The 24,926-nt window shown below is 35.6% G+C and overlaps 1 protein-coding gene across 1 annotated transcript in view; it reads left to right on the top strand.

Moving 5' to 3' along the window:
- LOC106557200 (histone deacetylase 9) overlaps positions 1-24,926 on the top strand; it is a 294,128-nt gene that overhangs the window by 259,427 nt on the left and 9,775 nt on the right. The window contains exons 12-17 of the mRNA XM_014076373.2: positions 1,523-1,582; positions 4,312-4,443; positions 6,115-6,227; positions 14,406-14,522; positions 15,028-15,247; positions 16,633-16,850. Coding sequence (XP_013931848.2) covers positions 1,523-1,582; positions 4,312-4,443; positions 6,115-6,227; positions 14,406-14,522; positions 15,028-15,247; positions 16,633-16,850 — 860 coding nt within the window. The remainder of the gene's footprint in view (positions 1-1,522; positions 1,583-4,311; positions 4,444-6,114; positions 6,228-14,405; positions 14,523-15,027; positions 15,248-16,632; positions 16,851-24,926) is intronic.

Below are 24,926 nucleotides of genomic sequence, written 5' to 3' on the forward strand. Positions count from 1 at the left end.
TTTTAAGGGCTGTTTTAAAAGCTGATATATACACTGGGACTCTAAAATACCCAGAGATTGAATTTTAAAGTCTAGAAAGCTCAGTGCTGCTGAATAATTGTGAAACAACTTAATGGACATTTAAATGCTGTTAGATATTGAAATTCATGTAGCAAGAGGCATTCACTGAAATAACCTGGATCTCTGAAGAGTAATAATAATGACCAGCACTTTGTTTTTTGCCTAGAAATGAAGTGGCTATCAATACACTGCTTTAAGCAGGAATGTAATATAGCTTCTTTGCCTTGTTCTTAAGACAAATTTGACTGCTGACTTTTATACTGACTGAAGTTTCTTGTTTGGATGAAAAAGCAATCCTATGTAAAGTACATTAAATATATATTGAGAACAAGCAAATACCTCACAATTTCAAGGTTATTATGTTTATTTGTTTACCTATCTTGCCAAGTGATTGGACTCAAAACAATTTACTTATTTTTTTATTATTGTAATTGAAAGAAAGGTATTTATTATTATCACAAAATATCTAGAACCAGATATAATAAGCAAATGCCCCCATCCCCCAGGAATGGTAAAAGAATGTAGTCGATGTTGGCTTTCTAAAAGGTAGGAAAATGAAGTGTCACAAAACATTAGATGGCAAACTTTCCACAGGACTAGAACAGGGTTGGAAAATGTTTGCTTCTTCTCTTCCATATTTCTAGCTTCCTGAAGATGGGAATGTGGAGCAACTCCTGAGTAGGCCACACTAGATGGGAAAATTCTGTTCAGACCAGATGGTACTGGAGGAAATGTGAAAATGTTTTATATGTGAAAAATAGCACTTGAATTTGATCTGCAAAAAGTACCCAACACAATGCCAACAAGAGTGAGGTAAACCAACTAAATGGTTCTAACCCATTTGCAGTTGGTTACTATATTCTGTACTGAAGATGACTTTGAATTTTCCAAGTCATCTTCCAAGACAGTCCCAATTTTCCTTTGGAAACCCACATATTTTACATTTTTATGTTCTAGAGTCAAACTATCTTTTTTAGGAAAGGTGGTGGTTTTACAACTACATAGAGTTCTAGAGAGGATGAATTATTTACTCCCATATTAGTTAAGATTCACAACTGGCTATGGTTGCTCTGCTAGATTATCTCTGGCAAGGTTGAAATGGAGAAGTGTGACTGTCCTGGTTTTGTTGAACTTTTGGCCATAGTAACTGGACCTTTTTCAGGGTTGGAAATGTGGGACATTGTTTTACAGTGGTTATTACTCTTTCTGAGTAGTCAACAGCAAACAGTATGTATCTGAGAAAACAACATGTGTCTGGGAAGAGGTCACCTGCTCAGATGTTCTATTATAAGGATGCCCTGCCACTCAACATTTACTTGAAGCTGCTGGAATAGGCCGTTCATTGATACAGAGTGAGATAACATTAGTAGGCTGAAGATAGCCAGCTCCACATCTGAGCACTAATAGGCTGGAATAGTTGTGAATCCAAAGGCTTATCAATCTGAATATGTTCCATCTGTAGGTTATGTGGAGAGTCAAGGAGATCACCTTGAGGAAAAGGTAGTGTTTGGAAGAGATTCAGGTAGGATCCTCCTGATTCACTGAGATATAAACTGGTGTAGAATGTGTGGGTAGTAAATTATGCTGGATATATAGAAAATGTAACACCACTACTAAGTGAGCTTGCAAAGGCTACCAGTGTGTTTCTGGGTACAATTCAAGGTGCTGGTTATCATCTTTAAAGCCCTACATGGCTTGGGACTATGTTACCTGAGGAACCATCTTTTTCCAATAATCTCTATCCTTTCAATTCGATCCAGAAGATTGGGCATACTGCAGATCCTGTCATCCAGAAAGTTGATTGGCAGGAACTAGAAGATGGACCTCCTCTGCCATAGATCCTACTTTGTGCAATATACTCCCATTGGAGATTAAAATGGTCCCAAGCCTGTTGGCCTTTCATAAGACTTTAAAAATTTGTCTATGTACCTAGGCCTATAATGTGTTAGGACTCTGTTTCTTGACTTTACTATTAATTGCTTAACGAACTCATCTGTAATATGTATTTATTTTTGTAATACTTTTATTCTTTTTAATTGTTTTATGATTTTAGAATCGTAAGTCACCCCCAGTCATTAGGCTGAGATGGGTGGCTATAGAAATTGAATAATGGAATAAATAAGGTAAAAGAGAGAGGAGGTAAGGCACAATAAGTCTTGCAAGATTAATGTCAGCCTTTTGTGGTAAAGCATATCAGGAAATAGAGTTCTTATAAGACTAGAACTATATATTTTTTGAGAACCTGAATTTTGCAACTCCGATTGCATTTTACCTTCCTTCCTCTTATATCTCATTGAATACTTATTGTTCCTCAGAACTTAAGGAATGTTTAGCTTCTTTTCTTATATAATAATTCTTATTTCCTTCAAGGTTATCCCGGTTCTCTACATGCTAACGTAGTGCTCCTATATGGAGCTGATTCACAATCTTGAGTTTCTCTTGGACTCAAACTTCCACTTGAACAGTAGGTGAAGGCCATGACAAGGACAGCCTTCACAGAATTGTAGCACTTTTGTCCTTTTTTGAATTAAAATGCATTGCACATAATCATTTTTTATTTTTTTTTAATTATTATAGGTGTCTATCTCACATATGTGAGCAGATTCTAATAAAATAGATAAAAACAAACAAAACATATAATACAAAATGAAAACACATGAAAGCTAAACTTCATAAAATAACTATCAACTACATCAGGAAGTGGACTTACCAGACCTAGAAACAAATCCAACATTTTAGCGCCTTGTGAAAGGCCAGCACGCTCACGGCTAGCCTAATCTGGAAATTATGTTTCACATAGGAATGCCATTCTTGTTTTTGTTACCTTAACATTGGAGGTTTGCAACTTCCTTGAAAAACATTGAAGGAGGTTTTACCCTTCTGTACATGTAACCACCTGAATAAAATTAATCCAATCTATTCCAAGAGCTGAATTGTTTGCCAATTAGCTTTGGAGTGAATTCAGAGTATGGTTATCATTTTTAAATCTTTCCATGGTTTAGGACCTCAATGTCTTTAAGAGTAACTTCTCTGACTGTCTTCACAAATCTGTCAATTCAGTAAACAAGGAGAGAAGGCTTGCTGTAGGTCCTATCTCTAAAGGAATTCTACCCACAAAGACCTTTAATCAAACCTTCTCAATGGTGGTCTCCTTCTCTGAATCAGCTTACCTTTGCAAAACCAAATCAACTCTTTCCATAAGACTATTAGTACATGGATGTTTGCTCTAACAATAGGGGATGTAAGACAGAATCTGTCCTTGGTGGAGGATATTGTTGGAATGGGTGGATTACATTTATGATTATAATGTTATAGTAATTATTATAATGTTACAGTAATTATTTTACTGATGATTATATAGTATATAGTTTAGAGGCTGAAGGAATGGAGTATCACTGATAGAAATAACTAACTAAATAAATAAGTAAATAAATAAATATGTAGATAGATAAATATGTAGATAAATTTACTTTAAAAAACAAATAGATATATTAGGTTTATCCTGTTTTTCAGTTGTGATAATTGTCATGAACAAGATATATTCTTTAAGTATACTTTTTCACTTAAAAAATAATGAAACAACATCAGTACACTTTACAGAGCATTTGGGAAATGAGTAAATTAAAACAAATAGTTTTGAACAATATTTTATATCAGTGTTTGACTTTCCAGATTTTAAATTCCATTTTCTTTCAGCCCTATCTACATGGCAAATGCGAAAGATGGAAATTTCATGTAATATTAAAAACACCACATGTCAACCACATTTGTTTTATACAAACATGTAGAATTCATAAATCAAACTCCACTGTTTATGATTTAAAGAGATGATTAGGAGTCCAAGTCCTTGGTTTTTTACAAAAAACCAAGCTAATCATGACTTGTTTGCATTTTGCTGGTGGTTTATTCTTTTAAAATTGGTATTTATAGATTTATTGAGGCTTCAGCAATAAACAGTAATAAACCAGAAATAAGATGAGTTAATACAAGCTAAGTAAATTATCATTCATTGCATTAAGACATATATATATATATATAAACAGACAACATAAACCATGGTTTCAAATAGTGGTTCAGACATTTATATCTGAACATGGTCTTATTTAATAATTTGCATAACTTTGTTCAATGGCCATGTTGTTAAATTGGAAGTTATTGTCTAACTTTGTCAAACTGGGAAGGCAGCAGATCCCAAAAGGAAGCTTGCAGGTTTGTAGTCTGTAATGATAGATTTTGTGATCTTATTCTCAGCCTCTGAACCCAATTTGAAAGTTCGCTCCAAGTTAAAACAAAAAGTAACAGAAAGAAGAAGCAGCCCTTTACTCAGAAGGAAGGATGGAACAATGGTCTGCTCATTGAAGAAAAGATTAATTGAGATGACAGGTAATGAACTAGAAATATCATGTCTAATTATTTTTATAGTTTATTACATAGCCAGGCAGCTATCCAGACTGGATTTGGCATTTTTATCCAACTATAGAGTCCTTCCCAAGGATCTGGGTTAGGCAGATTTTGAAGTTTAAAGGGTTAAAGATATAATTTCAGAATATGTTCTAAGTAAAACTGCCTTTTGCAATTGATTATGGTGGTTTTGTCAATCCAATGGTGTTCAGGTAGTGCTCCAGTTGTTTTGGGATTTCACCAAAATACAGTAATATTGATACTACCTTTCCTTTCTTTTCCCATAGTCATTCTATTTCTGTTTGCAGATCTTTGTATTTTGTTATCTTCTCCAGTTCTTTCTCTTTCATTCTGTCTCCAGCCTTTTCATCTATCCAGCCATTTTTGTCTTTCTTATTGATAATACATCTGGGGTGTTATGTGGCCTGTCTGTTTGAATTCTAAAGTGCTGGAGCAATTTATCTTCTTCATTTTCTTTGACTTTATCTATTTTATGGTTCCACTAGTTTAATTAACTTTAATTTACACTAGTTCTTATTATATTATTTCTGCCACTGGTTTGTTTTAATGAGGATCTTTATTTGGAAGATACTTTTAAAATCAATGTAAATCCTAAGAATTGTGCACTTCTAAAAAATGATTTAGAAAAAGTTATTCACAAGAAATGATTTATATCTTATGTAAAAATGAACCACAGTAACTCCAGCTATATACATGTTAAAATGGCCAAACCTTTCCAAGATTCCATGCAAGGTTTGAAGAAGATTGTGCTATTAAAGTCACTTTAATTACCAGTTTATTTTTTTAAATGGCATCTTTATTTTGTAGTTTGTGCAGAAACCTGAAAAAGATCATAAAAGTTTCTTTAATGAGGTACCATGTTTGTGCTTGCATGAGATCTGAAACAATTTTCAATAATTTCAGTCACAGCCTTAGTAATTAGGTAATTTAAAGGAACCAAATGATATTGTGTGTCTTTTGCTCGTTAGCATCAAGATTATTTTTGAAGACAGTATTTATGAGCCATCTGTTCATTTACTTTTTATATAAAAAGGACATTTTATGTTTGTATGATGAATAGTATTTATAAACATACCATTTTGCTTTGGCATATTATATACACACATAAAAAAACAAAGTATGATAAAATCATTAAGATACTATATTAAGGTTTTGAAGATAACTGTTTTTCCCTTAAAATTCACTGACTGAACTGCAAATGAGGTATTGTTTTTTATTAGTTGCTCATATAAAGGCCAGTTCACAACTGAGTCCTCCAGGGGTTTATCCAAACAGCCTAGGAATGGCAGCAGGCCTCATGAATTGATGACATGTTATCTTGACCTTTGGGAGTCCAGTATCTCTATCATGCTGGTCTCTTACAGAGGCAGCAGAGAATGCAGCCAAAGGTACTTCCTTTTCCTTTACTCGTTAGGAACTTTTTTTTAGTATTTTGCCTACTACTGAGGAAGGAGAAAAATTACTGCTCAAGTAATAAATTGTGGGTTTTTGTGTATTGGAAACATTATGAGGTAAAGAAAAATTATAACACAAATAAAGGAATACATTGTGTGGGCAACTTATTTTCTATTGTAGGTGAAACTTTATAATGACCAATCATACTTAGATTTATTTCTTTTACCAACATTCCAGAATCATCAGTTGGTAGCAGTTCTCCAGGATCAGGCCCAAGTTCACCATGTAATTGTCCTACAAGAAATACAGAGAATGAAACATCAGTATTGCCTTTGAATTCTTCAGCCGAGGTAAGAAAATAATGGTTTTGTGTATCTGATATTTCAAGGACTGCACTAATCTTAAGATACCAAAAACTATAACACGTTCAAAATGCAGTGCTTAAGTAGTTATGGATACCGGGTGATTTATCCTTTAACATCCATCTGTTGAGATCTACACAGATTATAATTTCATTTCTGGATGCAATTCAGAGAGATTATTGTCGCCTTTAAAGCCCTTTGGTTCTAACAGTACACTCTGCCTATCCTTTTAAATCTGAAAATAAAAGTTCTCTCTGAGTTTCTACCTTTAGCCAGTGTCATCTTCAGAGATTTCAGGCTTGGATTTTTTCATCTGGCTTTCCACCCCTCTTTAGAAAAGCATTCCTTCCAGTTTCAGAGTGGCTGCACTGCAACTGTACAGGTGGTCCTCGACTTATGATCACAATTGAGCCCAAATTTTCTGTGGTTAATTGAGACATTTGTTTAGTGAGTTTTGCCTCATTTTACAGTTATTAAGCGAATCATCACAGTTAAATTAATAAGTTGTTAAATGAATCTGACTTCCCCATTGATTTTGTTTCTCAGAAGGTCAAAAAGTTGATCACATGATCACAAGATATTGCAGCTGTTAATAACATGAACTAGTTGCCAAGGAGGCAACACGCAGCCCGTTTCTGCTCAGCAGAGTGCTGCTGGAGGCCAAGGAGGCCAAAAATGGGCCACATGGGGGCTGCATGCACTCCTGCAGCCTGTTTTGGCTGGCAGAAGCATCGTGGGCCGGTCCTTTGATATTTCCAGGCCAGGCCCGTAGGACAGATTTAAGCACTCTTGAATTTGACACCCCGATCTAAAATATTGGGATGCCAAAACAGTCCGTCTTTAATGATAAAGGCCATATCTGGAATACTGCATCCAGTTTTGGTCACCACATTACAAAAAAGATGTTGAGACGTTGGTAGAAATGCAAAGAAGAGCATGATTAAATGATTAATATCATTAAAGGCCTGGAGACTAAAACATATTAAGAAAAGTTGCAGAATTTGGGTTTGGCTAGTCTAGAGAAAAGAAAGACTAGTGATGACATGATAGCAGTATTTCAGCATTTGAGAGGCTGCCGCAAACAGAAGGGGATCAATTTATTTTCCAAAGCACAAGAAACAATGGAGGGAAACTAACCCTGGAATTAAGATCAAACTTCCTATCAGTGAGGATAATTAACAGTAACCAGTGGAACAGCTTGCTATGGAAGTTGTGGGTGCTTTACTAAAGGTTTTTAAAAAAGAGACTGTACAGTCACTTGTCTGATAAGGTGTAAGGTGCAGGGTCTGACTAGAAGACTTCCATGTCCGTTCCAGCTCTTTTCTGATTCTGATTATAATAAACATATTTTAATCTCAGATATACTCTGTTTCTTTTAATTAAACATTGATGAATTGGAGGAAAATAAAATTTAAAATTTGCCAGAAATTTAAAATCCAAGGTTATAATTATTTTAGAATAGAACAGAGCAGAACAGAGCAGAATAGAATTATTTATTTATTTATTTATTTATTTATTTATTTATTTATTTATTTATTTATTTTATTATCAAAATTTATATGCCGCCCAATCCCAAAGGACTCCGGGCAGCTTACAAAAAAAGAGAAAAAAAAGAGGGAAAAAAAAGACAGTTTAAAATCACAATACCACATACATTCATTCTAATCAGGGTTGGACCTCAACAATGAGGTCAACAGCCCCAGGCCTCCTGAAACAGCCAGGTTTTTACAGCTTTCCTGAAGTCTATGAGAGTGGGTATGGTCTGAATCTCTGGGGGTAGCTGATTCCAAAGAGTTGGAGCAGCCACAGAGAAGGCTCTCCTCCAGGAGCCCGCCAGCCGACACTGTCCAGCTGACGGTGTCTGAAGGAGGCCCAATCTGTGGGATCTTACTGGCCGCTGAGAGGTATGTGGCAGTAGGCGGTCACGAAGGTACGCTGGCCCTAAGCCATGTAGGGCTTTAAAGGTAATAACCAACACCTTGAATTGCGTCCGGAGACCAATTGGTAGCCAGTGCAGCTCGTGGAGGACAAGTGTAACGTGGGTGTACCTTGGTGCATGCAATATTGCTCGCGCGGCCGCATTCTGGACTAGCTGCAGTCTCCGAACGCTTTTCAAGGGTAGCCCCATGTAGAGCGTGTTGCAATAATCCAGCCTTGAGACGACAAGGGTGTGAGCAACCGTTTGAAGTGCCTCCCGATCCAAATAGGGCCGCAATTGGTGCACCAGACGAATCTGGGCAAAGGCCCCCCTGATCACAGCCGATAGACGATGTTCCAGTTTCAGCTGCGAATCCAGGAGGACCCCCTGGATCCTCTACGGGGTGTAAATTTTCACCCCCCAGGGTTAAGGATGGACTGTCTAGGCTGTCCTTCGGGGGCAGCATCCAAAGCCACTCAGTCTTATTGGGATTGAGCACAAGTTTGTTCACCCCCATCCAGTTCCTAACAGCCTCCAGGCATAGGCACATCATGTCCGCCGCTACATTGAGCTGGCATGGGGCATAAAGATACAGTTGAGTATCATCTGTGTATTGGTGGTACTTTACCCCGTGCTGTCGCATGATCTCACCCAGCGGCTTCATGTAGATTTTAAATAGGAGGGGAAACCCTGTGGCACACCACATTTGAGGGGCTTAGGGGTCAACCTTTGGCCCCGACCAACACCAACTGCGACCTGTCAGAGAGGTAAGAGGAGAACCACCGTAAAATGGTGCCTCTCACTCCCACCTCCCCTAGGCATCGCAGAAGGATACCATGGTTGATGGTATCGAAGGCCGCTGAGAGGTCAAGAAGCACCAGGATAGAGGAATGTCCTCTATCCCTAGCTCGCCAGAGATCATCGGTCAGGGCGACAAAAGCGGTTTCCGTGTTGTACCCAGTCCTGAAACCGGACTGAAACCGTTTCATTCAAGGTCCTTCGGAGTTGAAGCGCCACCACCTTCTCAACAACCTTCCCCAAAAAAGGAAGGTTGGAGACAGGACAATAGTTTTTCAAAATAGCTGGGTCCAGGGAAGGCTTCTTGAGGAGGGGTCTTACCACTGCTTCCTTTAATGGTTGCGGAAAAGACCCCTCCTGCAAAGATGCATTAGTAATCGTCTGGAGCCCATTGCACTGCAAAATGGATGGGGATTACCAAACTCTTCCATGAATGAAAGAAAAGTGGGACACCTAAGCCCTATTAGCATGTAGGCATTTTTTTGTTTTGGTGAAACACTTCCTTATATGCAGAAAATTGTAAAATAAGTGCCTGACATTTCAGTTAAAAAGAATTGGAAGACACATCATAGACAAAAATTGAGAAATTGACATATTTTTATTAACCATCAGGCAAACTATTTACAATAACTCTTAAACATATGATTGTATTAATTATAATTGTATTTAGCTGCATTCTGGACTTGGATTCATGCATCAAAAAACTTATTAAAACTTAATTTAAAAAACTATTTATCTGCAAAATCTATTATTTAGCATGTAATTTGCATATACTTGCATTATGTTGATTTCTACTAAATTCAATAAAATGAAATGGAAAAACATTTGCAAGATTGCAACCTGTGAAAAATTTTGATTAAAAAAAATAGCATAAGGGAAAGTAATTTGTCAGTTAGAAAGCTAAAGGGATAATTCTTCAGGTCATTGGCAGGACAATAACCTCTGAAGCTGCAAAGCCCAGTTCAGTCTCCAACAGTGACTTTTTCTAATAACGAATTAATTGTATGTGTGAACTCTGATCCAAGGGCAGGCGTGTGACCTCTTCACACTGATAAGTAGCTTCTCTTTGGCCCAGAACAATCCCCTTCCCTAAAAGGTTACATTGATAGCTAACATGTGGTGTTTTTGAGTTATAAAGCTCTGGATAAGATTCCAGGAAGTTAAAAATATAGAATCTCAAAATACACTAATCCATACAGCAATAATTTTAACATAGAAAGTTTAATTTGGATAAGAAAATAATGCTGCACAATCTGTTAATTTTCTAGCATTAATGCCTTCTGGAAAGATTCTGCTAAATGTTTCATCATATTAAACAATAAAATGGGAGATACTTTTTCAACTCTTAATGAAGAAATAGGTTCTCATAATCTAATTTTAAATATCTTTTAAAACATACCAGAGCGAGGAAAAACATATTTGCAGCCTTTAAAAAGAATGTTTTGATGAATATTAAAACAAATAAATTTACTATTACATGGTATTATTTATTCTGCTGTTGAAATGTTAATTAGGGAACCAGGATATCATTGAATAAGTAAAACATATGTTGTGCATATCTAAGATCTCTGTTGCGTGTAGGCTAAAAAGGATTTTGATGTAAAATACTACATACCTGTTGCTAAAGAAATAAGAAGAAAGAGGTAAGAAAATAGTAACCTACATTCAGCAAGGGAACTGCTTTAGTATAAAGATTAATCTGTGTTCCATTATTGTTTTGAATATATATTGATTATATGGAAATATTTTCCATCTGCTTATTCATATATTGTATTAGGATAGTTGGATTTATCAGTTTATTTCAAGTGGAACTATTGATTTCAATTATCAAAAATATGTGTATTAGAAAATAAATTGGAGAAACATAATTGCTTATAACAATAGAAATAGGTCTGTCAGTTCTAGTTTAGGTGCATGCATCCACATTATTAAATTATTTTATACAGGAATTCCTATAAATAGCCAATTAAATTTTTACCTAACCCCTGTGTTCTCCCATATTTCATATAATTTTGTAGTTTTATATGTTATATAATTTCTATAAACCAGAGTTATGTTTATTTAAATATGGATATGATTGTACTAAGAACTATCAGGGAACTTGGGGATGTTCTATAGAGAAGGTGTACAAAATATCTGTAGACCCACGTTTCCTAACCATACCTCTTCAATGGGCTCAGTAATTGAGAAAAAACTGAGAGTGTTTATCTTTTTAGACAGTTAAGGAACAAACTGGTTACTTTATATCTTGCAAGTACAACAATCCAAGGGAATTCCCCTTGGATTGTTTAATATTGCTTACCATTTCAGCTCCCCAAACAGAAAATGCAACTACAGAAACAACATTTTATTGAAGTATTCTGTGTGTTTGCTGTAGTTATTACATGGTGTGTTTTTTTTAAAAAAAAGAACTACATAAGAATTTCACCTTAGATTTCTTTTTTAAATGGCAACTCCTCTAAGATCAGGAAGATGGGATGTAGATGAAGAAAACCTTTTTAAAGGTCTTTAACATAGGCCACATATGCTCTGTATAGAGAATAAACATCCAATCATCAGTCTATGGTCAAAACTGGTGGGAGAATCTGATTTGGCAGTTTAAATCATGTCAGATGGGAATGAAATAAAGTTCTATATACCAAGTCAAATAATTGCCCATCTTATTATCATTTTTGTTGAAAGGCTAAACAGTAGTATTCCAGGATTCCCATCATGAATATTTCAACACCCTTCATAGGCATGCTAGGGATTGGACTTGGGATATTTTGAATCAGTATGTGCTTTACCATGGTGCCACATCCCTTGCCCAAGGATGCATGTAATAATTAATCTGAATTCTTCCCGGCTCGGAATATTCTCATTGGGCCAGTGGTTGGTTCCTGCCAGTTCTAACATCTTCTATAAAAGAGGTTCCACAAATATACAGTGCCTTTAAAACTGGTCCTAGCTCCCTCCCCCCTCCCATCCACACATCATCAAGATGAAGAGTGAGAGGAGGAATTCTGGGAGTTGAAGTCTACAAGTCTTAAAACTGTCAAGTTTGAACATCCCTGAGAGTTTTTTTCTAAAGAGTTAGGGATGCAAGGGTCTTGTAACTTGATAGCTTTAAGACTTGCATACTTCAATGCCAGAGTTCCTGAGCCAATATGACTGGAGGAGGAATTCTGGGAATTGAAGTCCACAAGTCTTAAAGCTGCCAAGTTTGAACATCCCTGGGGTTTTTTTTTCTAAAGGGTTAGGGGTGCAAGGGTCTTGTAACTTGACAGCTTTAAGACTTGCGTGCTTCAAATGCCAGAGTTTCTGAGCCAACATTTTGGTTGCTAAGTAAGAGCATTGTTCAGTAAGTTTCACCACATTTTACAAGTTGGCCATGCCCACCCAGTCACATGACTGCCAAGCCACTCCCACCCGGTCACACAGCCAGAAAGCCACTCCCACCCAGTCACATGGCTGGCAAGCCACTCCCACAAAGCAGGCCACGCCTACAGAAGAGGTTCTTTAAAAACTTTGAAATCCACCACTGCATTGGGCCTGACATTTTGTGGCTTTTTCTGATCTCTATTATTCAAGAAAACAAAACCATTCACAAGTTGTGTGACATTTTCTGAACCAACTGACCACAGAGGATAACCATTCATTCCACTGGATATTGCTATGCTGCTATTTACACCATTTCAGAATAGCTATTATGATACATTACTGGCAGGAAATTATATATTTTTTAATTAAACACATACTAATTGGATAGTACCAAGTATATTTTTGATGATAAAAATGATTTTAAAGATATACTTTAGTGACACATGTAAGCTTTAAAGATTACTTTTAAATATATTAACCATATATTTCTAAATCTTGGCATTTAAAGACACATTAAATAATATATGTAAAAGTATATACATAAATTATTGTGAAATATAAAGAAATATAGATTAAAATTATTACACAATGTATTGAGTAAAGAACAGTTCACAAGCTAATCTACTACTTGCATGTTTCCAACATCTATAAAATATAAACATTATTTCACACAGAATTATTATTGTCATGTTCCAGCATATAATTTGTGTATATATTGTCATTGTTTCTTTTTTATTTTCATGTGCACATGACTAAAAATATTTTACACTGCTGCATGTTTTCAGTATGATTCTAATAGATGAGTTATATAGACAATTTCTTTATGATGTCAATGATACGTTTAGTCTCCAAACAAACTCTATAGGGAGGTTATGTTTTGGAATAACATCCTGTGTTTTTGTGCTGTTCAATTCTTTACTGATGGTCTGAGGTTGCATTGTATTAACTCTAGGTATTTTCCAACGTTAATTGATATCCCAGGTTTGTCCAGAGGAAAATCTACAGCTCTACACAACATGCTTGACAAGTTATTATATTTATTTTAGTCAAAGCTTGAGTGCACAGGATCCCTCATAGAGGTGGTCTATTATTGGAGTGCCATATGCTTTTTGTTTGGGAAGAAAGCAGTCCCTGTGTCATACTGTTACAGAGGGTATTCTTTTTCAAGGATGTTGTTCCCTTGAGGACCATATCATGCCAGAGTTCCAAAGTCCAGTAAGACCTTTTGCAGCTCTTATTGTGTAAAAAAAAATCTGGGAAGGAGGGAAGAGTTAAACAATAACAAAAAAAAGGGTAATTTTAGAAGGTATAGTAGGCCACATGTTGAAGAACATGAATTTCAGAAAAGGAAAGGGCAAAATTAACATTTTTATTAAGAGCTTTCAATAAGTGTCAGAAAAGCATGCCCAGAAAAGCACGTTTCACTCTGCTGTAGAGTGACTAACTACTTAGAAATTGTTTACATATAGTAAATATCGTGTTAAGTCATTAAAGGGCATGTTACATTGTCTTCGTATTATATTATAGGAAGCAAAATAGTAATACTTTAGCCAATTTCAATATTTTGGATTATATCCAAAATTAAGAAGCCATACACCTTGTAAACCCTATGGAAAGAACTGGAACCAAATAACCAATGCACAATATATAAGCTTAGATAAATAGTGTTACCATTACAGACGAAGAAGAGAAAGTGGCAATTCCCAGCTAATGTCGGAACTGCAGTATTTATTATTCCCCAGCCACATTCCGCACACAAGGTGCCAACAAAATACTTGACAACTCTGCTAGGTTTTGCTTTTCCATGAAAGCAGAATGAACAAAAAGTAATGTGAAGATTAACTTATTAAGCTATCACAGTCCAGATATATTGGCAATTAACTCTGAATTTCAAGTAGGCTGTGGATTAATTCACCATTCTATGTTCCAATGGCTTGAAATTACTACCTGTAATTGTGAAATTGTGTTCTAAGAATTGTAATATAAAGTTTTTCATTATCAGAATACCACTAGTGTGAAAGAGGAAACTTTTTTTCTTGTTTGTCCAACAAGAGCCAAACACAATCTTCTCTTTTAAAAAATTTCCATAGGTTCCACAACACTGCATTCTCATCAATGAAGAATCAATGAACCTTTTGAATCTCTATGCATCTCCTTCTTTACCTAACATCACTTTAGGACTTCCGGCAGTACAACCACCACTCACAGTAAGTGATTGGTTTAGGAGTACTTTTGCTGACTTTAGTTGAGATGTCTTAGAATACTCTCAAGTTGTTATTCAAGGCAGGGTTAAAATAATATAGAATGATTTCAAGAAATCATAGAAATTATATACTGTTAAAATAGTCTTTATTTTACATTTTTCCTCAATAATTTTGTTGTTATTTCAAGTAAGGAAATAAATTATCATAGATCTAATAATTTTCAACTTATGTATATGCCAAGGCAATTTAATTCTTTTGACTCCCACTTTTTGTATTTATCTTTTACCAGCTTCTTTGTCTGACAAGGAGCAAATCTGGAAAATTGATACAGATATGAAATGCTAAATGACAAGAAGGGCTGAAGATGCCTCATTTACCTGCCATATCTCTATATTAAACATTATCTTGTGCCATGGGAATAATAAAGTTTTTAAAACTTCTTTGTTCAGTTTTTAAATGTGCAATTTGAAAGTGTTCTTTTTTAATATTTTCTTCATTTGCTCTATAGGTATCATCACCATTTGCAGAAAAGCAAAATAATGAGATGCACTCAATCAGGCAAGGAGTAGCCATATCTAGTCAGCCCAGGGGGACTATCAGTTCACTTTCAAGTCCTCCGCCCATTGTTCCCATTGTTCCAGAGGGGAAGCCAAACTATAGCCATCAGGCTATCTTGCAACATTTGCTATTGAAGGAGAAAATGAGGCAGCAAAAACTTCTACCCACAGGTAATTATGAATTAATTATTGGAAAAAGACTTTATTTTTAACCAAAAATTCAATTGTAGAGAAAAATAGGGAGTTGCCTTGAAACAACCCAATATCTACTATCTCAAAGATAAACAATTTTCAATTCAGAATTCACCTACAAACCCTACATTGTTTTTATATTGCAATGTAAAATACGCTCTGATCCAAATGCCCTAGTTTCTTGCCAACTGTATTTTTCAAAATTTTAGGCACAAAATAAATACAATTATTATTGAATAATACAATGTTTAAAATATAAAATATGTGAGGGTTGGAAATTCAGCCCTGTGTTTGATGAGGGGTGAATCGTAGTTTTCCTTGGAGTATACCTTATGATTAAGTAAAATAAACCCGAGGTAGATTCTAAGAAAACACATTTTTATTGTAAAATAAATAACAAACAAACTTACTGGCTAATAACTACATTCTGGTAAAGTTCCTAGCCTACCTCCTCATGGCAGGCAAAACAGAAAGAGAAAGAGAAAGAACAAAAGGGACATGCGGAGTAGCTTACAGAGAAGATTGAGCCTACCGTATGTCTTAGAATATAAGCACAGCTGGCAAAATAAAAAAACATCGTGACAAAATATACATGAATCCATCTTATTCTCCCAAAAACTCAGTTCCAGTAAATCCAAGACTAGTCCATTGCAATCATAAATAGCAGAAAATATTTCCCCAAGTCAAAAAACTGTCTACAGATAATTTCTAATATATATTAATTGTTAGGATCAGAAATCTGATTATTCAAATCTTTTAGAAGAGATACAAAGGACAGAAGTATGAAGTTTTTACATTTATCTATCAGGATTCTGCTTTCATCAAATTCGTTAACTTTTATATTTCGTTTAAAAAAAATATTAATGTAATCACCATGCAATCATTTCTATCATTTCTATTTTATACTAAATCAAATGTTAATGTTATACTTTTTTAAAAAGAAAAGGAACAGAAATATTAATACTGTGTTAATAAATAGCTATTTTCTACTTTAGACAAATTTGTTCCAATTTGATTCCAACTGTCCAAATCATTGTATTGATTTGACTTGTTGGTTCTATTCAGAAAATCAATTCAATGTGGACATCAGGATTTATGACCCATTTTATGCAAATTAATTTGAGCACTAAAACCAAGTGTGTATATGTGCAGTCTTTATGATAAATCCAATTGCAGATACTAATTCAATTTGCTGTTTGCAGTAAATTTTCTCTTTAGTTTGAAAGAAAAATGTACATTGGTGATTCAAATATCACACATGCCTAATTCTATATTTAATTAGTCCAATTTTATGAAAAATGATAACTATGATCTTACATTTCATTGGCTTTTCTTTTGATGAGATGTATGTTGTTGACCTGCAGGTACAGGCCCTTTTCATCCACCGTCACCATTGGCAACCAATGAAAGTGTCTCACCTGGCCTAAGAGCTGCACATAAATTACCTCGACACAGGCCACTAAACAGAACCCAGTCTGCTCCCCTCCCCCAGAGCACCTTGGCTCAACTTGTCATTCAACAACAGCATCAGCAGTTTCTGGAGAAGCAGAAACAGTACCAGCAGCAAATTCACATGAACAAAGTAAGTTTTTATGAGTGCAATACATGACAGAGTGCAGTAAAACACATATATTCAAGACAAAAATGGCTAGATATAAGTTCAGTTTATAGGAGAGGTACTTTTGCTCATTTTTAAAAAAAAATCATTGCCAAGTATCAGAATTTTCTGTGAGTGTGATTATACAACAGCATTTTTGGTTTAATGATATAAATATATTAACAAATCTTTTCTGCAACATCCCTTTTATGTCTGCAAGTGCTTTTGAAAGCAGATCAGAACTCAATTAATCATCACTTTCTATTTCACCTAAACAGATTGTAAGTATTGAAAAAAGCCAAGATTTCAATCACATTAATAGGAGAATTCTGCTTTATATTCATGCATGCATTAGGGAGAATGGAAACAGTAATCCAAGGCTAATATATAGTTCCACTTATTAAGCTGAGATTCGATAGTTCATATATAGCCTACATATTTTCTAAACAGGCCATTATGCATGATGTTACACAACAGAAACAGTTATTTTAATTTACAACAACAAGGCATAAAATTAACAAGTAGTCCCATTTTAAATGTAGTGCACATTCATTGGGGCTACATAAGGGCCTATACATTTTTTGTTACAATTAAAAAGACTAATGATCAGAATATAGTTATTCATTGTCATCATTTATCTATTATATGATCATTTTATGTTATAGTTTTGAATGATAGAATATTTTGTAATGTATTTTATACATCTACTTCATGATTTTAACACATCATACGTTTTTCCTATAGAAGTTTATTTAGGCAACTTCTAGGATTCCTGAGTACAAATTATTTTTTCTCTTTTTGTGATAGTAGATATAATCATATGACAAAAATAAATTCAAAATATGTTATATCCATCTCACTAGGTAATTCCCCCCTCCCTTGAGCTACTGATTATCTTAGGTTATCTTTCATTCCTATTATTCTATGTTCTTAAAATTCCCAATCAAATTAGAAACACAACCTGGATTTTAACTATATAGTTTATACAGTGGTTTGATTATTAAATCTCATTTTAATTAGGAAAAATGAAGACTAGAGAACTTCAAAGTTTAGATCTGATCCTTGCATGTTAACCTCTCTCAACTTGGATGTTTTGATTACTCAACTTCAACTCTACTGGGCTTTTCATTTACTATGTGTTCCATATGTTTAATCAAGATGGCATTGGTATATCTTGAACTTCCTAGGTTTTTCAATATATTTTGCTATCGTGTAGTTGCTTGAGGAAAAGCAATCTTTTATTACTGTTTGAAAGACAAAATCTCTCTGATATTTTTCCTCAAGAAATACAGCATAATGATTAGCTGCATTTCATGTTTTTTCCATAAAATTGTTTTCAATTGATATTGATTTCTTATGTTTTCAGGCATGTTATTAGTTCTATTAATTAATTAAGATAATTATTATAATAATCCAAACCACTGTAAGATAAAAACTTCTTCATTGAAGGTTGGTCTGCAATGTAACCAACCCAGCTAGTCTAGTGAAAGAATAGAAGAGAAGAGAATTCAATTCTTTATTGGCCAAGTGTGATTCAGCACACAAGGTATTTGTCTTTGGTGCACATTGCTTTCAATGTACATAAAGAAAAATAAAATACATTTATCAAGAATCATAAGATATAATACTTAGTGACAGTCATAGGTTGCTAATAAGCAATCAAATCATACTAGGAAGTATAAAAAGAATAAGAGTAATACAGTCTTTCTAAATAGTCTTCCCAAATAATTTGACAGTATTGTGGGAATTGGTTGTTTAGCAGTATGATGGTATTCAGGAAAAAAACTGTCCTTGTGTCTAGTAGTTCTTATGTGCAGTGCCCTATATATAGTGTTGTTTTGATGGTAGAAGTTGAAATAATTTATGTCTAGGATGTTAGGCGTTTGTAGATATTTTTCACAGCCCTCTTTTTGGCTTGTGCAGTATACAGGTCTTCAATGGAAGGCAGGTTGGTAGCAATTGCTTTTTTCTGCAGTTCTAATTATCCGGTGAAGTCTGTTTCTGTCTTGTTTGGTTGCAGAGCCAAAGCAGACAGTCATAGAGGTGCAGATGACAAATTCAATAATTCCTCTTAGAACTGAATCAGCAGCTCTTTGGGAAGTTTGAGCTTTCTCAGTTGGCACAGAAAGAACGTACTTGGTTGTGCTTTTCTGAAAACATTTTTGATGTTAGGTGTTCATTTTAAGTCTTGAGATATGATAGAACCTAGAAATGTGACGGTCTCTACTGTTGATACTGTATTGTCTAGTATTGTAAGAGGTGGTAGTATAGGAGGGTTTCTACCACCATTTCTATGGTTTTGAGTGTATTTATTTCAAAATTGTTCTGATTGCACAACAAGGCTAGTTGTATGCAGATTTATTGTTGTCTCAAATGAGACCAATCACTGTTGTATCATCTGCAAACTTCAACAGTTTAGCAGATGGATCTTTTGAGATTCAGTCATTGCTGTATAGAAAGAAGATAAGTGGAGAGAGTACACAGTCCGGGGTGGGAGGGGAAGCTCCCGTGCTAATTGTATAGGTATCTAATGTGATTTTTGCCTAGCTCCCCCTTCTGCTTCCTGTCTGTTAGGAAGCTTATGATCCATTTGCAAATATGGTCAGTTACAGCTAGCTGATTTAATTTAGTTAGAAGAATATCTGGAATGATGGTATTGAATGCTGAGCTGAAGTCTACAAAGAGGACCCTTGCTAGGTCTTTGGAGATTCAAGATGTTGTAGGATGTAGTGCAGAGTCATATTGACAGCATCATCTGTCGATCTAGTTACTCGGTAGGCAAATTGCAAGAGGTATAACAGTGAGTCTGTGATGGTTTTCAGGTGGGCCAGCACTAGGCTTTCAAAGAGCTTCATAACTGCAGATTTTAGAGCAACCTATCTGAAATCATTGAGTTCCTTGATGGAGGATTTCTTCATAACTATGAAGTTGATGAATCCTTTATAGTTTTCTTCTCAAGAATTGAGGGAGAATGATTTATCTAGATTGCTTCTATAACTAAATGAAGACTAGAATATGAATCTTCCCAGTTAAAGAACTTAATCCAGTTCTTTAACTATTATATCACACAGACATTCATAGCCATATACAGCCATCTAGAAATGCAACATGGTCTGCCAAATGCAAAATAATATTTCCTGGTTTTTATAGTTCCAAGTGGGAAGCCAAAGTAGTTCTAATAATAAATCCTACTATTTTCTATTAATAAAAACTGGAAAAACTATATTATTATAGATTTCCCCCAGTAAGAATATTTTTTGTATTTTCAATGTTTAAAAAGTATTTGATCCAATTATATTTCTCTTATAATCAGTTCCAGATATAAACCAACACAGTGATTCAAATGATAACTACAAAAACTAACAGAGACCAAAAAACACAGATTTCTTTGGAATATTTCTACTATTAAAAAAAAAAGAAACAAGTAAATTGGAGCAGCAATATTTCAATTTAGTGAAAGGAAAAAAAAAACCAGATAGCTTCTTCTGTCATGTTTCAGAAACCCATGTTTTGATGTAGGAAACATTATCCCTTCTCATTGGAGGTTTATACCTATGGGATGCAATACAGTGACCTTCTCATACATTTTAGCTGAGATGCAAATTTTGACATCTCATCTAGAAGTCAGCAGAGAGTCTTGCCCTCACTTTCTGAAAAATGGATGTGTGGAAACCTGAACTCGGCTTCCTATTTAAAGATACTTTGCTGTTGCCAGATTTAATATAATTCTATCAAGATGACAGCTTGTTTCCTTCTAGAGTCCTTTGATCATAATTTTTAGAACTCCATTCTGCCCAATAAAAAGAACAGAATTCTGGCAGTTCCAGTTAAACAAATTGTCACAGGTATCAAAAAACTGACACTGCAATAGAACTTTTACTGTTTCAAGTATCTCTGATGTAAAAGATGCCATTCCTATTACACCATGCACACTAAACTATTTTAAGTCATCTGAAATATTAAAAATAAAATCTGCCAGGTCCCATATTTGTTTCCCCCCGTAGCCAACTATTTTCCCCAAATAAACTTTCAAGCAGTAATTACTATAGTGCTTTACTACTTTAGTACCTAGCATTAAGGGGCATAGTGCCTCTGATCTAGGGCATAAAATATAGTCAGGATGACTAATAACCATTAGTTGTTATTTTATCATTTTTTAAAAAAATGATTTTTGTTTTTGTTAGTTGCAAAGTTGTGTCCGAACCATTGTGACCCCATGGACAACGTTCATCCAGTCCAGTGGTGGGTTTCAAAATTTTTTAGAACCTATTCTGTAGGTGTGGTCTGTTTTGTTGGAGTGGCTTGGTGGTCATGTGACCAGGTGGGAGTGAATTAGTGATCATGTGACTGGGTGGGATTAGTTTGACTGAGTGGCAGTGGCAGTGGCAGTGGCTTGGCAGTTATGTGACCAGATGGGAGTAACTTGGCAGTTATGTGATCGAGTGGGAGTAGCTTGGCAGTCATGTGACTGGGTGGGAGTGGCCAAATTGTTGTCACTGAATTCTTTGCCCCAAAGAATGATCTACAAAAAGAAGATATAAAAAAAGAAAATTTATTATTTTGTGCACTTACTACTTAAATAAGAATAAAATAAGTACATAAAAAATAAAACAGCTACTTACAGAGGAAATATAGCTGTCACGCCAGCCTTCAACATTACTGACCATCTTACACACACTCTTCCAGCCTCTCTCCCTCTTTCCTCTTCCTGGATTCACTCAGACATTTTTAAAACCCACAGCCCACACACTTCCAGCCTCTCTGCCTCTTCCCTCTTCTTGGATTCACTCAGACATTTTTAAAACTCACAGCCTGTGCACATGCACAGACTTCCAGCCCCTCTGTCTCTTCCCTCTTCCTGGATTCACTCGTTTTTAAAAGAGTGGAAGAGTGTGTTCGTGTGCACAGGTTGTGAGTTTTAAAAATGTCTGTGTTAGATCGGCAGCAATACAAAAGAAGAAGAGGCGTCTGAGGTAACCTTCAAGAACTCTATTACACGCAAGAACAGTAACTGTGAGTAGACCGGCACCTCTCCTCCATCTGACAGCTTTTTATATGGAGCTGTCAGACGGACGAGCCAATAGCCTTTCGTATGACAGCCCGGCAACTCGCAGGTGTGCCTGATTGGCTAAGATGCGCCTGGCTGCTGCCAAGCTATCATTCGTAAATCCGAGGACTTACGAGGCTATTACAGTCTGAGTGAATTCAGGAAGAGGGAAGCGGCAGAGGGGCTGGAAGAATGTGTGCTGTGCACAGGCTGTGAGCTTTAAAGACATCTGAGTGAATCCAGGAAGAGGGAAGAGGCAGAGGGACTGGAAGCATGTGTTCCTATAATATCTTCCAGCCCCTCTGCCTCTTCCCTCTTCCTGGATTCATTCAGGCATTTTTTAGAACCCACAGCTTGTGCACACTCTTCTAGCAGCCCTCTGCCTCTTTTCTCTTCCCCAATATCCTCCCACCCACCCCCAGCTATTCAGCAGTTATTCTTCTTCTGGTTATTCTTTTGGGAACTTTTTGGCAGCATGGTGCAGATGGGTGGGGCAAGTGAAAAAGCGAACGAGTGGATGGAGCATTCTGATATGGGGCCTCCTGACCAACGGGTACCCCTGCTCCAAGCCTTCCTGTCCTCTACAATCCCCCAGAGTCCATTTAAGTTCACACCTACTGTTTTGGTGACTCCAGCCATCCACCTTTCTCTGTCATCTCTTTCTTCTTTTGCCCTCACAAAAATTGATAGCCATCTGTAATCGTATGATTGAAACTAGATGTTCTGTGCAAAGATTCATTTCTTTTTCGTTTGCTAAAATCTGTATAATTCAGCCTAGTACTATCTATAAACTTTCATTATTTTTATAAGGATGATAAAAGCATTAACTTACCTCAGGCCCCAGTCTTTTCTGTGTGTCATGACCTTTAGGAAAAAAGTGAATCTGAGTGAATCCATAATCTGAGCTCTTTGCCTCTCTCTGATTCAGATTCATCTTCTCATATTGTGAGAAAAAGAAAAAAAAGGACTGTAACATTCTATCCAATTTCTTCCACATCATTACCCAATTTGAATCCTGTTATAACCTTTCTATTTTCTTATTTTTAAGCAACAAATTTCCATTGTTGTACATTTCAAGTTGTATGCACCCTTGAATTGATGTAACTGAGGATGGTTGTATATATTTGAATGAAAGAACTCCTGCATGTATTTTTCCTACACACAGAGAGACATACACACATAAACACACTGAGCCACACACACTGGATTGCACTCTCAATCAGTATTTATAGAATTCAAATATTCTTTTCCTGATCTATTTCTATCAGTTTCAGATCACATGAAATTAAAATTTGTATTCTGGATCAACTGAAATTTATTCATTATCTGCAAAGGCAAAAAGACCTAGTCCAGATTGCTAAAAACTATTTTTGACCTTCCAAAGTTTCCATGCTAGAGTTGAATTCAGGAGAACAATAAATTATTCACTTAGAATTATTCATTTATTAATTATTCAATGGAGTACAGATACTTAATACCAAAGATCTGTTTTTTTTAAAAAAAAATCCAGATTAATCCATTTCCCTAAACAGAGCATCTCATTTGTTCAAATTAACTGCCAATTTATTTGCCTTTGTCTATCTCAAACATCTGCCTGAATTCTACAAAAAAATGAGAGCTGAGAGCTGAGTTTCAGCCATAGTTTAAGAGCACTTCAACAGAACTTCGAGCAAATCTACCCTTATATAAGATACAAATATGAAACCTAGTCCTCCTGGAACATAAATCTGGAGAAGACATGTATCACAAGTGCCTATAAAATAGGTTGTTGTTGTTAATTGCAAAGTTGTGTCTGACCCATTGCAATCCCATGGACAACATTCCTCCAGGCCGTCCTGTCCTCTACCATCCGCTGGAGTCCATTTAAGCTCACTCCGATTGCTTCAGTGACTCCATCCAGCTCCTCATTCTCTGGGGGCACCAGATACCGTTCCAGTATGGTGCTCTGGAGGGCCAGCCCACTCTCCCGCCCGCGCTCTTTACCTGTATTTGAGCTTTGGGGCTTCCGTGCACGTGCATGGAGCATACAGCACCTGCGTGATGCTCCGCCAAGCAGCTGGAGCATCACAGAAGAGTCGCGGGCGGTAAGTACACTTACGCACACGCTGCACGCATGCATATGGTAGATGCCTGGCCCCGTTGCACTGTACCGTTTGCACCAGGATCTGGAACCCACAACTGATAGATACATAAACTTTTATTTTATTTATCATTCTTAATTATAAATTACTAATTTCTGCTTCTATTCTCTTGTCTAACCATTTATAAAGTAGGTCCCAAGTTAAATAGTACTCTGTTTCCTCTTTATCCTTAATTTTCATTGTTAACCTTTCCATTTCAGCACAGTCTAATCTTTTATTTTCATCTATTAGAATATTTATGTTTTTACAATTTTGTATGTACATAATTCTTGCTGCCATTACCACATATAATATTAAATATGTAATTGTTTTATTATATTTTCCCAGTAATATACCTAAAGAAATGTTGATATTTCTTCTAACCACCTTTTTAACTTTAACCAATATTTTTTTGCCATTGGACAAGTCCATCACATATGGTAATAGGAACCTGGTATCTGTTTACATTTGCAGCACATTGGCAATGTGTTCTGGAACATCTTTGCCATTCTTGCTGGTGGCAAATGCCATCTGTAGAATATTTTGTAAATGTTTTCTTTGTATGCTGTTGACATAGTTAGTTTATAGTTTATTTCCCAAAGTTTTTGCCAATTGTCTAATTCTATAGTATCCAAAAATTTTGGTCCATACTGTCATGGTTTCTTTTATATGTTCTTCTTCCATTCTAAAATTCAATAAGTAGCTATATAATTTATTTTCTTTATCGTCTGTCCCTAGAAATATATTATCTAGTTCTAAGAGTTCTTCACAGAATCCATATATTTCTGCATCTTTCTTGTATCTCGTTTGTATTTGAATATATGGCCACAAATCGATTTCTTGTTTTTTTTTTAGTTCCTGTTTCGATTTTAAATCCCCTTGTTAATTTAGGAT

Source organism: Thamnophis sirtalis, unplaced genomic scaffold, assembly GCF_051295495.1.
Source record: "Thamnophis sirtalis isolate CommonGarterSnake01/CBP01778 unplaced genomic scaffold, rThaSir2_p1.2 scaffold_4, whole genome shotgun sequence".
NCBI classification, from domain to species: domain Eukaryota; kingdom Metazoa; phylum Chordata; class Lepidosauria; order Squamata; family Natricidae; genus Thamnophis; species Thamnophis sirtalis.